The sequence below is a fragment of the Cynocephalus volans genome, chromosome 1 (assembly GCF_027409185.1).
Source record: "Cynocephalus volans isolate mCynVol1 chromosome 1, mCynVol1.pri, whole genome shotgun sequence".
Lineage (NCBI taxonomy): Eukaryota > Metazoa > Chordata > Mammalia > Dermoptera > Cynocephalidae > Cynocephalus > Cynocephalus volans.
In genome coordinates this window covers 178,254,708-178,270,126 of record NC_084460.1, presented here as the reverse complement: position 1 = coordinate 178,270,126, position 15,419 = coordinate 178,254,708, and the positions used below count along the sequence as shown (strand labels likewise).

Sequence of the window (15,419 nt, the reverse complement as noted above, 5' to 3'; positions counted from 1 at the left end):
AGGGGACAGTGATATGGGCCCACCGGGGGAATATTAGGGCACAGCATGGACAGCTGATCTGCCCTCCAATCAGCACAGGACCATTCAGTGGAGACTGGTCAGGAATGTAGAACTGCATGGGGTGCAGTTTGCTGAAAAGTCTCAGGCCCAGACAAGAGTTTCCATACAACCCAGGTGTATCAGACCTGGTAAGACCCAGAAGGACATACGAGGCCAACAGTTAAAACCCGAGCTGCACAAAAAGCCTTTTCCAGAGAATCAGAAGCAAAGCAGCAATTTAGCCCAGCCACAGGGCTGAAGTGCTGGTCCTTATAGGATGTTCCCCCATTTTAGAAGTAAGCAAAGGATAACAATTTAGTTCCAGTTCAGAGTTCAAGTGTTTGGAACAGCAAATAATCCAACACAGAACTGAAGGACAAAACAAAATACCCACAGATCAGAGACAAAGTTATATAAACTAGTAAAGTTCTAACACTGCCAAAGAACACCTATAAAACCTAGAAGGATTGGCCAGGGAGGGGAAAAAGACAAAGCCTCAGCCACACCCCCCAGATGACCACACCCAGCCCACAGACAACCACTGAGCCACCACAGGAAATGCCCCAGGCTTCTGAGCCAGGGCAATGGAGTGTTGAGGGCCTTGACCACACCCCCCCAGCATCTGCAACCAGCACGGTGATGACCATTGAACCTCCACAGGAAAAGCCCTGGTCTCCTGAGCCAGGGTGGTGGGGAGCCGAGGTCCTCAGCCAGGGCCCCCTGACATCTGCAGCCAGCCCAGTGATGACCACTGAGTTGTCGCAGGAAGCACTCCAGGCTCCTGAGCTGGGATGGTTGGGGGGCCTCGGGCATCAGCTGTGATCCCCCAACATCCACATTCAGCTCAGCAATGACCACTGAGCCACCACTAGAAATATCCTGGGCTCCCAATCCAGGGTAGTGGGGGGCTGAGGACTCCAGCCACACCTCCTCTGACATCTACATCCAGCCCAGCACTTAAAGCCACTGCTGGAAGCCCCCTGGTCTACCTTGCAGGAATGAGGGGGGTGCCACAGGTCTCGACCATGTCCCCCTCCTTCCTCTTTTTCCCACCCTATTTCTTTCCCCCTTCCCCCTCCCCCTCCCCCAGCTGCTCTGCAACATCTTAGAATGTAACATAAATAAATTAAGAAACAAGAAAGCAAACAAACCTGAGCTGCACGAAAAACCTTCCCCAGAGAATCAGTAGCAAAGCAGCAATTTAGCTCAACCACAGAGCTCAAATGCTGGTTCTCACAGGAAATTCTCTTATTTTAGAAGTAACCAAAAGACAACAAATTAGTTCCAGTGCAGAGTTTAAGTGGTAGGAATAGTGAATGATCCATCACAGAACTGAAAGAGAAAACAGAAAACCCATAGATCAGACACAAAGTTCTGATATTAACCAGTAAAGGTCTAACACCACCAAAGAAGACCTAAAAAACCTAGAAGAACTGGAAGCCCCTTGTGTTCCCAAGCCAGGGTTGGGAAGTGTTGAGGGCCTCAGCCACTCTCCCTTGACATCTGCATCTAGCCCAGCAATGACCACCAGGCTGCCACCGGAAGTGCCTGGGGCTCCCAAGCTAGGGTGGGGGGATGCCAAGGGCTTTGGCCATGCCCCCATCATGTCTGCATCAAGCCCAGTGATGATCACTGAGCTGCCTACAGAATCACCCCAGACCCCAGAGCTGGAGCAGTGGGGGGCTGAGGGCCTCAGGCGCAACCCCCCGATATCTGTGTTAAACCCAGTGACAATCACCAAGCTGCCACCAGTATCACCCCAGAACCCCAAAGTGAGGTGATGGAAGGCCAAGAGCCCTAGCCACTCCCCATGACACTAGCATATAGCCCAGCGATGACAACCAGGCTGCTGCAGAAGTGCCCTGGGCTCCCAAGCTGGGGTGGTAGGGGTCTGAGGAACTCAGCCATGCCCTGTGACATCCACATCAAGCCCATGATGACCACTGAGCCACTGCTGGAATTGCTCCAGGCCCCCAAGCCTGGGTGGTGGAGGGCCAAGGGCCTGAGGTACCCACCCAATGTCCACATCCAGCCCAGCGATGACCACCTTGCTGCTGCAAGAAGCTCCCTGGGCTCCCAGGTTGGGGGATTGCTGAGGACCTCAGTATACCCCACTGAAGTCCACATCCAGCCAAGTCACAACTGAGCCACTGCTGGAAGCCCCCTGTGCTCCCCTGCCAGAATGAAGTGGGTGCCATGGGCCTCGACCATGCCTCCCGCATCCTCTTCCTCCCATCATGTACCCATCCCACTTCCCCTCTCCCCTGTCCTCCAACTGCTCTGCAACATCTTAGAATGTAAAATAAATAAATAAATAAATAAATAAAAGAAACAATTATTTCAGGAAAAATAAGCAGAAATGGAAGCACAACATACCAATACTTATAAAATTTAGCAAAAACAGTTTTAAGAGGAAAGTTTACAACAATAAACACCTATGCCAAAAAAGCGAAAGATTTCAAATAAACAACCTGATGTGACCTTTCAATGAACTAGAAAAAGAAGAGCAATCTATGCCCATAGTTAGCAGAAGGAAGAAAATAATTGAGATCAAAGCATAATTAAGTGACATACACTAGAAAACAATAGAAAAGATCAATGAAACTGAGTTGGTCTTTTTTGAAAAGATCAGCAAAATTGACAAATGTTAGTTGGATTAACTAAGACAAAAAAGAAGACTACAATAAATAAACACAGAAATGAAAGAGTAGATATTATAATTGATTCCACAGAAATGTAAAGGATCATAAGAGGCAACTATGTAAAATTATATAACAACAAATTGGATAACCTAGTAGAAATGGATAAATTCCTACATTCATACGACCATACAGCCTACCCAAACTGAACCATGAAGAAATAGAAAATGTGAAGAAACCAATAAGAACTAAGTTGATTGGATCAGTAACAAAATGTCTCCCACCAAAGGAAAGCCCAGAACCTGATGGGTTCACTGTTGGATTGTACAAAACATTTAAAGAACTAATACTTAACCATCTGAAACTATTTCAAGAAATTGATGATATGGGAATGCTTTCAGGCTCTTTGTACAAGGACAATATTATCCTGATACCAAAGCCAGACAAGGACACTATAAGAAAAGAAAATTTTCTTATGGTGAAATATCCCTGATGAGCCATGAGTAAATGCAAATAACCTTACTAAGATACTAGCAAACTAAATCCAACAGCACATTAAAAGGATCATTCACCACAATCAAGTAAAGTTTATTCCTGGGATTCAAGGATGACTCAATGTATTGAAATCAATAAATGCAATATACCACTATAATAGAATAGAAAACAAAAGCCATATGATCCCCTCAATAGATGTATAAAAGGCATTTAACAAAATTCAAAACAAATTTAAAAACAAAATATCTCAACAAATTAGACACAGAAGGAATGTACTTCAACATAATAAAGGCCATATATGACAAGCCCATAGTTAACATTATAATTGATGATAAAATTTGAAAGCTTTTCCTGTATGATCAGCAACAGGACAAGAGTGCCTACTCTCAGTGTTGATATTTAACGTAGTATGGTAAGTCCTACCCAGAGCATTAATCAAGAGAAAGAAGTTAAAGATCCAAATTGGCAAGGAAGAAGTTAAATTGTCTGTTTGCAGGCAACATAACCTTACATATAGAAAACTCTAAATGAATTCAGTAAAGTTGCCTGCCACAAAATCAGTATGCGAATATCAGTAGCATTTCTATGCACCAACAACTAGCTATCTTGAAAAATATCAAGAAAACAATCTCATTCAATATAGCCACAAAAATGTCTGGTAAAATTCTGCTGTGAATCCATCTGGTCCTGGGCTTTTCTTTGATGGGAGCCTTCTGATAACAGCCTCAATCTCCTTTATTGTTATTGGTCTGTTCAAATTTTCTACGTCTTCATGGTTCAGTTTTGGGAGATTGTGTGTGTCCAGAAATTTATCCATTTCCTCCAGATTTTCAAATTTGTTGGTGTATAGTTGTTTACAGTAGTCTCGAATGATTCCTTGTATTTCAGATGGATCAGTTGTAATATCGCCTTTTTCATTTCTAATTTTTGTTATTTGAGTCTTCTCTCTTCTTTTTTTTGTTAGCCATGCTAATGGTTTGTCAATTTTATTTATCTTTTCAAAAAACCAACTTTTTGATTCATGGATTCACAGCAGAATTTTACCAGACATTCAAAGAGGAATTGACACCGATTCTTTACAAACTATTCCAAAAGATTGAAACGGACGCGATTGAAACGGACGCAAATCTCCCAAACTCATTCTATGAAGCAAACATCATCCTGATACCCAAACCAGGTAAAGATATAACCAAAAAAGAAAACTACAGGCCGATATCCTTGATGAATATAGATGCAAAAATCCTCACTAAAATACTAGCAAACAGAATACAGCAACACATACGAAAAATTATTCATCACGATCAAGTGGGATTCATCCCAGGGATGCAAGGTTGGTTCAACATACGCAAATCAATAAATGTGATACACCATATTAATAAACTCAAACACAAGGACCATATGATCATCTCTATAGATGCTGAAAAAGCATTTGATAAAGTTCAGCACTCATTCTTGACAAAGACCCTCTATAAGTTAGGTATAGAGGGAAAGTATCTCAACATAATTAAAGCCATATATGCCAAACCCACTGCCAATATCATCCTGAATGGGGAAAAGCTGAAAGCTTTTCCTTTAAGAACAGGAACTAGACAAGGATGCCCACTCTCACCACTCCTATTCAACATAGTGTTGGAAGTACTAGCCAGAGCAATCAGAGAAGAGAAGGAAATAAAGGGCATCCAGTTTGGAAAAGATGAAGTCAAACTGTCCCTGTTTGCAGATGACATGATCCTATATATCGAACAGCCTAAAACCTCTACAAAAAAACTGCTGGAATTGATAAATGATTTCAGCACAGTAGCAGGATACAAAATCAACACACAAAAATCAGTAGCATTTATTTTCTCCAATAGTGAACATGCAGAAAGAGAAATCAAGAGAGCCTGCCCATTTACAATAGCCACCAAAAAAATAAAATACTTAGGAATAGAGTTAACCAAGGAGGTGAAAAATCTCTATAATGAGAACTACAAACCACCGCTGAGAGAAATTAGAGAGGGTACAAGAAGATGGAAAGATATTCCATGCTCTTGGATTGGAAGAATCAACATAGTGAAAATGTCCATACTACCCAAAGTGATATACAAATTCAATGCGATCCCCATCAAAATTCCAAAGACATTTTTCTAAGAAATGGAAAAAACTATCCAGACATTCATATGGAACAATAAAAGACCACGCATAGCCAAAGCAATGCTGAGCAAAAAAAATAAAGCTGGAGGCATAACACTACCTGACTTTAAGCTATACTACAAAGCTATAATAACCAAAACAGTATGGTACTGGCATAAAAACAGACACACTGACCAATGGAATAGAATAGAGAATCCAGAAATCAACACACACACTTACTGCCATCTGATCTTTGACAAAGGCACCAAGCCTATTCACTGGGGAAGGGACTACCTCTTCAGCAAATGGTGCTGGGATAACTGGATATCCATATGTAGGAGAATGAAACTCGATCCATACCTCTCACTGTATACTAAAATCAACTCAAAATGGATTAAGGATTTAAATATACACCCTGAAACAATAAAACTTCTTAAAGAAAACATAGGAGAAACACTTCAGGAAATAGGACTGGAAACAGACTTCATGAACATGACCCCAAAAGCATGGGCAACCAAAGGAAAAATAAACAAATGGGATTATATCAAACTAAAAAGCTTCTGCACAGCTAAAGAAACAATTAAAAGAGTTAAAAGACAACCAACAGAGTGGGAGAAAATATTTGCAAAATATATATCTGGCAAAGGATTAATATCCAGAATATACAAGGAACTCAAACAACTTTACAAGAAGCAAACAAGCAACCCAATTAAAAAATGGGCAAAAGAGCTAAGCAGGCATTTCTCTAAGGAAGATATACAAATGGCCAACAGACATATGAAAAAATGCTCAACATCACTCAGCATCCGGGAAATGCAAATCAAAACCACATTGAGATACCATCTAACCCCAGTTAGGATGGCTAAAATCCAAAAGACTATGAACGATAAATGCTGGCGAGGCTGCGGAGAAAAAGGAACTCTCATACATTGTTGGTGGGACTGCAAAATGGTGCAGCCTCTATGGAAAATGGTATGGAGGTTCCTCAAACAATTGCAGATAGATCTACCATACGACCCAGTTATCCCACTGTTGGGAATATACCCAGAGGAATGGAAATCATCAAGTTGAAGGTATACCTATTCCCCAATGTTCATCGCAGCACTCTTTTCAATACCCAAGAGTTGGAACCAGCCCAAATGTCCATCATCAGATGAGTGGATACGGAAAATGTGGTACATCTACACAATGGAATACTACTCAGCTATAAAAATGAATGAAATACTGCCATTTGCAACAACATGGATGGACCTTGAGAGAATTATATTAAATGAAACAAGTCAGGCACAGAAAGAGAAATACCACATGTTCTCACTTATTGGTGGGAGCTAAAAATTAATATATAAATACACACACACACACACACACACACACACACACACACAACCGGGGGGGGGGGGGAAGAAGATATAACAACCACAATTACTTGGAGTTGATACGACAAGCAAACAGAAAGGACATTGTTGGGGGGGAGGGGGGGAGGGAGAAGGGAGGGAGGTTTTGGTGATGGGGAGCAATAATCAGCCACAATGTATATCCACAAAATAAAATTAAAAAAAAATATAGCCACAAAAATAAATTAAATACTTAGGAATAAATTTAATGAAGGAGGTGAAATATCTGTACTATGAAAACCATAAAGCATTGATGAAATTGAAGACACAAATAAATGTAAAGATATGCAGTGTTCACAGATTGGAAGATTTAATATGGTTAAAATGTCCATAGTACCCAAAGTAATCTACAGATTCAGTAAAATCCCTATCAAAATTGCAGTGACATTTTTCATGTAATTAGTAAAAACAGCTCTAAAATTTATACATAACTGTAGAAGACCTTGAACAGAAAAAGCTATCTAGACTAAAGAGAACAAAGCCAGAGGCATCATAGTACATGATTTCAAAACTACTACAAAGCTATAGTAACCAGAACAGCATGGCACTGGCACAAAATCAGACACATAGACAGATGGAACAGAATAGAGCTCAGAAACAAATTTATACTTTCGAGGTCAACTGACTTTTGACAAAGATGCTGAGAACACAAGGAAAGGACCATCTCAACAACAGAAGGTGCTGGGAAAACTGTATATCCAATGCAGAAGAAAGAAATTAGACTCACATTTCACGTTATATACAAAAATGAACTCAAAATTGTTCAGTGACTTAAACATAAAACCTGAAAATGTAAAACTGCTAGAACTGGAGCTAAAAGCTCCAGTACAGTATTTGAGCAATAATTTTTAGGATGTGACCCCCAAAGCCAAACAGACAAATGGGATTACATCAAACTAAAAAGCTTCTGCCGAGCAAGGGTACAATCAACAGAGTAAAGAGACAACCCATGGAATGGAGAACATATTTGCACACCATACATATGACAAGGGTTTAATAACCAAAATACATAAGGAACTCAAACAGCTCAATTGCTAAAACCAAGCCAAACCAAAACAACAATAAAAATACCACACCAAAATAAACCAAAGCCCAAATTCAGTTAAAAAATTGGCAAAGGATCTGAATAGACATTTCTGAAAAGAAGACATACTAATAGCTAACGGATATATAAAAATATGCTCAACATTCCTAATTAGGGAAATGCAAATTGAAACCACAATGAGATAGTATCTCACACCTGTTAGGATGGCTATATTAAGAAAATAACAAAAGATAAGTGCTGGTGAGGATATGGAGAACACTGTTGGTGGGAATGGGAATTGATACAACCTATAGGGAAACACTATCGAGATTCCTCATATAGTTAAAAACAGAACTACCATATGATTCAGTAATTCTATTTCTCAATATGTATCTAAAGAATATGAAATTAGTATGTCCAAGTTATATGTATCTGTACTTTTATGTTTATTGCAGCACTATTCAAAATAGGCAAGATATGGAATCAACATGTGTCCATCAGTGGATAAATGTATACAGAAAATGTGGTACATATACACAAAGGAATACAATGTGACCTTAAAAAAGAAAGAAATACTGTCATTTGTGACAATGTGGATGAATCTGAAGAACATTATTTTATGTGAAATCGGCCTGACACAGAAAGACAAACATAGTATAATCTCACTTATATGTGGCATCTAAAAAAGTCAGACTCTTAGAGATAGAAAGTCAAGTGGTGTTTACCAGAGGCTGGGGAGTGGAGGAATTGGGGAAATGTTGGTCAAAGAACACCAGATTTCAGTTAACCAGGAAAAATAAGTTCCAAGAGATCTATTGTACATCATTGAGACTATAGTTAATAGCCGTGTATTATGCACTTGACTATTGCCACATGTCCTCACTCATAAGTGGGAGCTAAGAGAGGAAGAAGGAAGGAAAGACCACAGTCGTGGGTTGGAATTGAAGAGGGAGAGAACATACATAGGGTTGTGGGAAGGAGGAGGGAGAGGGAGGATGGGGAATAATTGGGTGGGGGAAATGGGGAATAATCACAATTTGTGGTAATGGGCATGCTGATAGTATGGATCCGATCATCACATCTTGGGCACAGGTGCTGGTGGTCAGCTTTGTATCCCATGAATAGGAATAATTAATAAAAAAAATCACAAATACTGATAGTCAACTTTGTACTCCATAAATATGTATAATCAAAAATTAATTAATTTAAAAAACAAGTGAATTAAATAAGACATGAATGAGATAAAAGTTCATAAATGAACTTTTAAACAATAATTATGCTTTACAAATTATATATGCTTATAATATTTTAAGATAAATTTTGATAACTTGCAACTTTAATGTCATGCTTGGACTAAAACAAAGAAATTGTCGATTCAGGGAATCTTCCTCAGGCTAAATGGAAACTTTTAAAAAAGTTTGTCTTTTTCGTATAAATAAGAAATGACAAATCTCCTTATGTAACTGACCCTTCAGGAGTTTAACAAATATTTTTGCCCCAAAGAAGAAAGAGAAGGTCCTGATCAGCCTGGAAAAGGAGGAGATAGGCAATCTTTCTTTCAGAGAGAAGAAGAATGTTTCAGGGAGTGGATGTAGCATGTTGAAATACTCAATTATTGTCCAAACTCCATCAAAAGTAATTTAAAATAATTATGATGGAAAAAGACAATGTATTAAAGGAAAAAAAGAAACCAATATGCTGCTTCTGCTGCTACTGGTGACAATATTAATAGTTTTGAGTAGAACTACTCATTTAAGAGATGACTTCTAAGACCTTGAAAGATGAGTGTGCTAAACAAACACATATTCACAGGTCAAACGTATTTTGGTGATGTGTTATGTCATGGTCATAAAATGCAATTATGGAAGATAAAATTATGGTTGTCTAAGCTTGGGTCTTTAGAAAATGTATTTTTATTTTCTTTTAAGGTTTGAGAAAATTCCTAGGGAAGCAGTAAGTAAATTATGAATCTCTAACAAACTGACTGTACACAGAATGAGCTCATTTTAGGCAAGTGGTTATAAAACGAGAGAACAAAGCCAAAGTGAAGGATGATCTGTTTATGCCTGTAAGTATATAAAGATCCTGGAAGAGTAGATGACATTCACACTTCAGCAATATCCTCCTATTCCTAAACTGAAACCTCACCTCCTGACACCATGGGTGGCAACTACTATGGAAACTCCTGTGGGGGTTTTGGATATGGCTCTGGTTGTGGCTCTGGATCTGGATGTAGCTCTGGCTGTGGATACGGCTCTGGCTGTGGCTATGGCTCTGGCTGCGGCTATGGCTCTGGCTGCAGCTCTGGCTATGGCTCTGGCTGTGGATATGGCTCTAAATGTGGATATGGCTCCCGATATGGCTGTGGATACGGCTCTTGTGGTGGCTGTGGCTCTGGCTGTGGATATGGCTCTGGCTGTGGCTCCAACTGTGGATACGGCTCTGGCTGTGGATACGGCTCTGGCTGTGGATACGGATCTAAATATGGACAAAGCTGTGGATATGGCTCTGGATCCTGTAGCTACCGACCACTTTGCTACAGAAAATCCTATTCCTCTTGCTGATAATCATCACAATAGATCCTCCTTGCCTTTGAAACGACCACTCCAAGGACAATTCCAGTTGAAATCCTCCCTATCCTTTAACTTCACACCAAAGTAAGGATTGATTATTGTCTGCTGGGTACCTGATTTTACGTCAAAGAAGCTGTTTTTAGCTGATAGTGACTGAGGAGTTCCATCATACCACTGAAGACAGATCATATTCTGATCAATTTTCAAATGTTAATTCTTACATCTTTTTTTTCTGTCTTTGTACTGTGGCTATCTGTAGAAGCACAGGAGGACTGTATAATTGTAGTATATTAAAAAGGATCAAAAAATGCAGTTTCTGAATAAAAGGCTTTATTCACTAAGAAGTCCAGTCTCATTTTTTATCAGAATCACCATTGATTTCAGGGTTAGTGGCCTGCTGGAAAACCAGTTGACCAAATCGTAAGATACCTTAAGACTATATACATTTATTGGTTGAATACACGTATTAGTTCCTTCACATACTTTAAAATTTCCACTGTTTTAATTCATTACATTTATATCTGTATCTACATCTTCTTTTTTCTTAGTCTGGCTAATGTTTTGTAAATTATTTCATCTTCAAAAAAACCAAAACTTTTCATTTGATTGTACTTTTTAATTGAAGGTTTAATTTAAATTTCATATATTTCTACTTGAATTTTTATTATTTCTTTTCTGATGCTTATTTTGGGTTTGGTTTGTTCTCACTTTTCTTGTTCCTTGAGGTACACTATTAGGTCATTTATGTAAAATGTTTCTATTTTTTTTTGATATAAGCATTTATTACTATAAATTTTCCTCTTGATACTGCCTTGGCTATAGCCCATAGGCATTAGTAGGTTTTGTTTCTGTCCTCAGTTCTTTCAAGAATTTTTTTTTGATCATCTTCTTAATCTGTTCTTTGACCCAGTGGTCATTTAGGAGCATGTTGTTTAATTTCCATGCATTTGTATGGTTTTGAAAGTTCTTCTTGTTATTGATTTCTAATTTTATTCCATTATTTCAGGTTAGATACTTGCTACGGTTTCAGTCTTTTTGAACTTGTTGAGACTAATTTTGTGGCCTAGAACATGGCCAGTCCAGGAGATTGTTCCCTGTGATGATAAGAAAAATGTGTATTCTGCAGCTGTTGTGTTCTGTAAATGTCTGTTAACTCCATCTGGTTTATGGAGTCATTTAAATATGACGTTTCTTTGTTGATATCTTGTCTCCATAAACTGTCCAGTTCTGACAGTGGGGTGTTAAATTTCCCAGCAATTATGGTGTTGACATCTATCTCATTCTTTAGATCTGCTAATATTTGTTTTACATATCTGGTTGCTCCAGTGGTGGGTGCATAAATATTTATAATTGTTATATCCCCTTGCTGTATTGATCACTTTATCATTATATAATCCCGTTCCTCATCTCTTAGTACAAGTTTTGATTGACAGTCTGCTTTATCTGATATAGGTATTGGTACTCATCCTTGCTTTTGTTTTTCATTTGAATGGAACATCTTTCCCATCCCTTCACTATCAGTTTATATATATCTTTGTAGGTAAGGTGTGTTTCTTATAGGCCACATATGGAAGGGTCATTTTAAAAATACATTCAGCCAGTCTATGCATTTTAATTGGGACATTTAATCTGTTTACATTCAAGGTCATTACTAATATGTGAGGTCTTGTCATTGTGTTGGTTTTTTTCTGATTGTTTTGTGTGTCCTATGTTTCTTTCTCCCCTATTGTTTTTCTTTGTGGTTTAGTGGTTTTCTGTACAGATGAGGTTTGATTCTTTTCTATTTCTAATTTGTGCACCTATTCTATCAGTAAGTTTTGTATTTTGGGGTATTTTTATGAAGATTGTTACTGTTCTTTCTCTTCTAGGTGTAGGACTCTTCCAAGCATTCCTTGTATGGTTAGACTGGTGGTGATGAATTCCATCAATTTTTGTTTGTCTGAGAAAGACTATTTCTCCTTCATTCTTGAAAGATAGCTTCATTGGTGTAGTGTTTTTGAGTGGCTGCTTTTTCCTTTTAGTACTTTTAATATATCCTCCCATTCTCTCCTGGGCTGTAGGGTTTCTGCTAAGAAGTTCTGCCTCTTGTTAGTCTAATGGGAATTCCCTTATAAGAGACTTGATGCTATTCTCTTAGTGTTTTTAGAATTCTCTCTTTGTTTTCAACTTTTGACAGTTTTGCTACAATGTGTCTTAGAGAGGGCCTTTTTGGGTTCAATCTATTTGGGGACTTTTTAACTTCCTGGATTTGGATATTCATCTCTTTCCCAAGACTAGGGAGGTTGTCAGCTATTGTTTCATAAATATATTTTCAGTATCTTTTTTATTTTGTTCTCCCCTAGAATGCTTATAATTCAAATATTTATTTTCTTGATAGCATCCCATAAATCTTGTAGGCTTTGTTGTTTTAAAATTTTTTACTTTCTTTTTTTGTCTTCCCAAGTTATTTTAAAACACTTGTCTTCAAGATCAGAAATTCTTTCTCCACATGATCTAGTCTGTTTTTGAGACTCTTGTATATGTTTTCTTATTTCATTCAATACATTCTTCAATTCCAAAATTTCTGTTTGATTTTTTGTGTGATATCTATCTCTTTGTTAATTTATCATTCAGATCATGAATTGTTTTACTGATTTCACTGAATTGTTTATCTATATTCTCTTGTATCTCTGTGAGTTTCCTTAACATCATTAATTTGAATTCCTTTTCCAGAAGGTCATGAATTTCTGAATCTTTGGGCTCTATTATTTGAATATTACTGTATTTCTTTAGTGGTCTTTCATGTTTCTTTGTTTTTTTCCCTTGTTTCCCTGCATTGATGTCTATGTATCTGGTGGAACCATCACCTTTTGGATCTTGTAAGGGGCTTGCATGAGGAAGGACTTTCATCTACAAATGTGTCTTGGGGTTTTGATTGGGTTGAGTGTGAGGCCACTAGGCAGGATACAGAGAGGGCACTAAGATAGACACTTCTCTGGCAGTACACAAAACTGTTATATCATGTTGCAGAGGGGGCACCCTGCCAGCTGCTTCTCAGGCAGTGGGTGAGGCTGGTAATCAAGGTGGCAGAGGGGGCCTAGCTAGCTACTTCTTAGGCAGTGGCCATGGCCATAGGGCAGGCCTGCCCATAGGTTTATTCCTGGGATTCAAGGATGAATCAATATACTGAAACAGTACAAAAACCATATGATAATCTCAATAGATGCAGAAAAGAAAAGACATTTGACAAAATTTAACATTCTTCACAAAACTCTCAACAAATTACAGAAAGAATGTACCTCACCAAAATAAATGCCATATATGACAAACCCATTGCTAACATCATACTTAATGGTGAGAAATTGTAAGCTTTTCCTGGAACACCACCAGCAAGAAGACAAGAATGCCCACTCTCACTACTTCTATTTAACATAGTACTGTAAGTCTTACCAATAGTGATTAAGCAAGAGAAAGAAATGAAATACATCCAAATTGGAAAGGAAGAAGTTAAATGGTCTCTCTTTTCAGATGAGAAAATCTCACATATAGAAAACTCTAAATGAATTCAGTAAAGTTGTAGAGCACAAAATCAATATGCAAAAATAGTAGCTTTTATATACACTATCATCAAACTATCTCCCTCCCCCAAACCAAGAAAATTTCATTCACAACAGCTACAAAAAATAAATACTTGGAAATAATTCTAATGAAGGAGGTGAAATATCTATACATTGAAAACTATAAAACATTGATGAAATAGAAGACACAAATAAATGGAAAAATATTTAGTGTTCATGGATTAGAGGAGTTAATATTGTTAAAATGTCCATAGCACCCAAAGCAATCTACAGATTTAGTGAAACACCTGTCAAAATTCCAATGACATTTTTCACATAAGTAGTAAAAACAGTCCTAAGATTTATATGGAACCACAGAAGACCTCAAGCATGAAAGGTATCTAGAGCAAAAAGAACAAAGTATTACACTACTTGATTTCAAAACTACTACAAAGCTATAGTAATTAGAACAGCATAGCACTTTTATAAAAACAGACACAGAAAGATGGAACAAAATAGAGAGCTCAGAAATAAATTCTTACTGTTATGATCAATTCATTTTGGGCAGAGATGACAAGAACACAGGAAAATTAGTCTCTATAATAAAAAGGAGGAAAACTGGATACACACATGCAGAAGAATGAAATTAGACCCTCTTTTCACATCATATAAAAAAATCAACTCAAAATGGCACAAAGACTTAAATGTAAGACCTGAAACATTAAAACTACTAGAATAATTACTAGGGGAACAGCTCCATGGCAGTGTTTTTGGCAATAATTTTTAGAATTTGACCCCAAATGCACAGACAACAGAAGAAAAACAGATAAATGGGATTACATCAAACCAGAAAGCTTCTGCACAGCAAAGGACATATAGAGTGAAGAGACAAACCATACAATAGAAACTATATTTTCAAACCATACATGTGATAAGGTGTTAATAACAAAAAAAGTAAGGAACTCATACACCCCAATAGCAAGAGAAACAAATAAAGAAGCCACCTAAAAAAAAACCAAACAGCAATAAAACAAAAAACCCAATTTAAATATGGGCAAGAGACCTGAATACACATTTCTTAAAGGAAGACATACCAGTGCCCCATGCATGTATAAAAAGATGCTAAACTTTTAAATTAAGGAAATGCAAATTAAATCCATAATGAGATAGCACCTCACACCTGTTAGGATTGATACAATAAAATAACAACAAAAGATAACAAGCATTGGCAAGGATGTGGAGAAAAGGGAACACTAGTAAACTGAGTCTTCTTGGAGTATCAGTCTGAGAATGTAAAAGTTTTTCTTTGTCTTTTAAATAATCAGTCTAAGAAACAGATTTTGTGTGTCAACAAGATAACTTCTTGTGTTTTATGTTGTCCTTTGTTAGGTCCTTGACTACTTAAGAAAACTGAATCTTTGCAATATTAAAAGAGCTAAGTTTTCGCTCTTTTAATATTTTAACATTAAATAGATAACCTGTGATCTTGAGTATTCTACATTTTTTGACTTTGAAAATTTCAAAAATTTGAATTCTAAATGAAGTTTTTTGACCTTGGACTAATTTTAGGGTTTTCCAGATGGTTCCCTGGAAAGTGTCAAAGATTT

The 15,419-nt window shown here is 37.7% G+C and overlaps 1 protein-coding gene across 3 annotated transcripts; it reads left to right on the top strand.

The window, feature by feature from the left end:
* The first annotated feature begins 9,862 nt into the window (after nucleotides 1-9,862).
* Nucleotides 9,863-10,267, top strand: LOC134371427 (keratin-associated protein 6-2-like). Of its 3 annotated transcripts, none has more exons than XM_063088287.1 (2): nucleotides 9,863-10,032; nucleotides 10,147-10,267. In XM_063088287.1, the coding sequence occupies exons 1-2, from the start codon at nucleotides 9,863-9,865 to the stop codon at nucleotides 10,265-10,267; spliced, it is 291 nt and encodes a 96-aa protein (XP_062944357.1). The 3 variants fall into 3 exon arrangements, with proteins under 3 accessions (XP_062944357.1, XP_062944356.1, XP_062944355.1); XM_063088286.1 differs by having other exon boundaries at nucleotides 9,863-10,116; nucleotides 10,207-10,267; XM_063088285.1 differs by having other exon boundaries at nucleotides 9,863-10,267.
* Nucleotides 10,268-15,419: the final 5,152 nt, after the last annotated feature.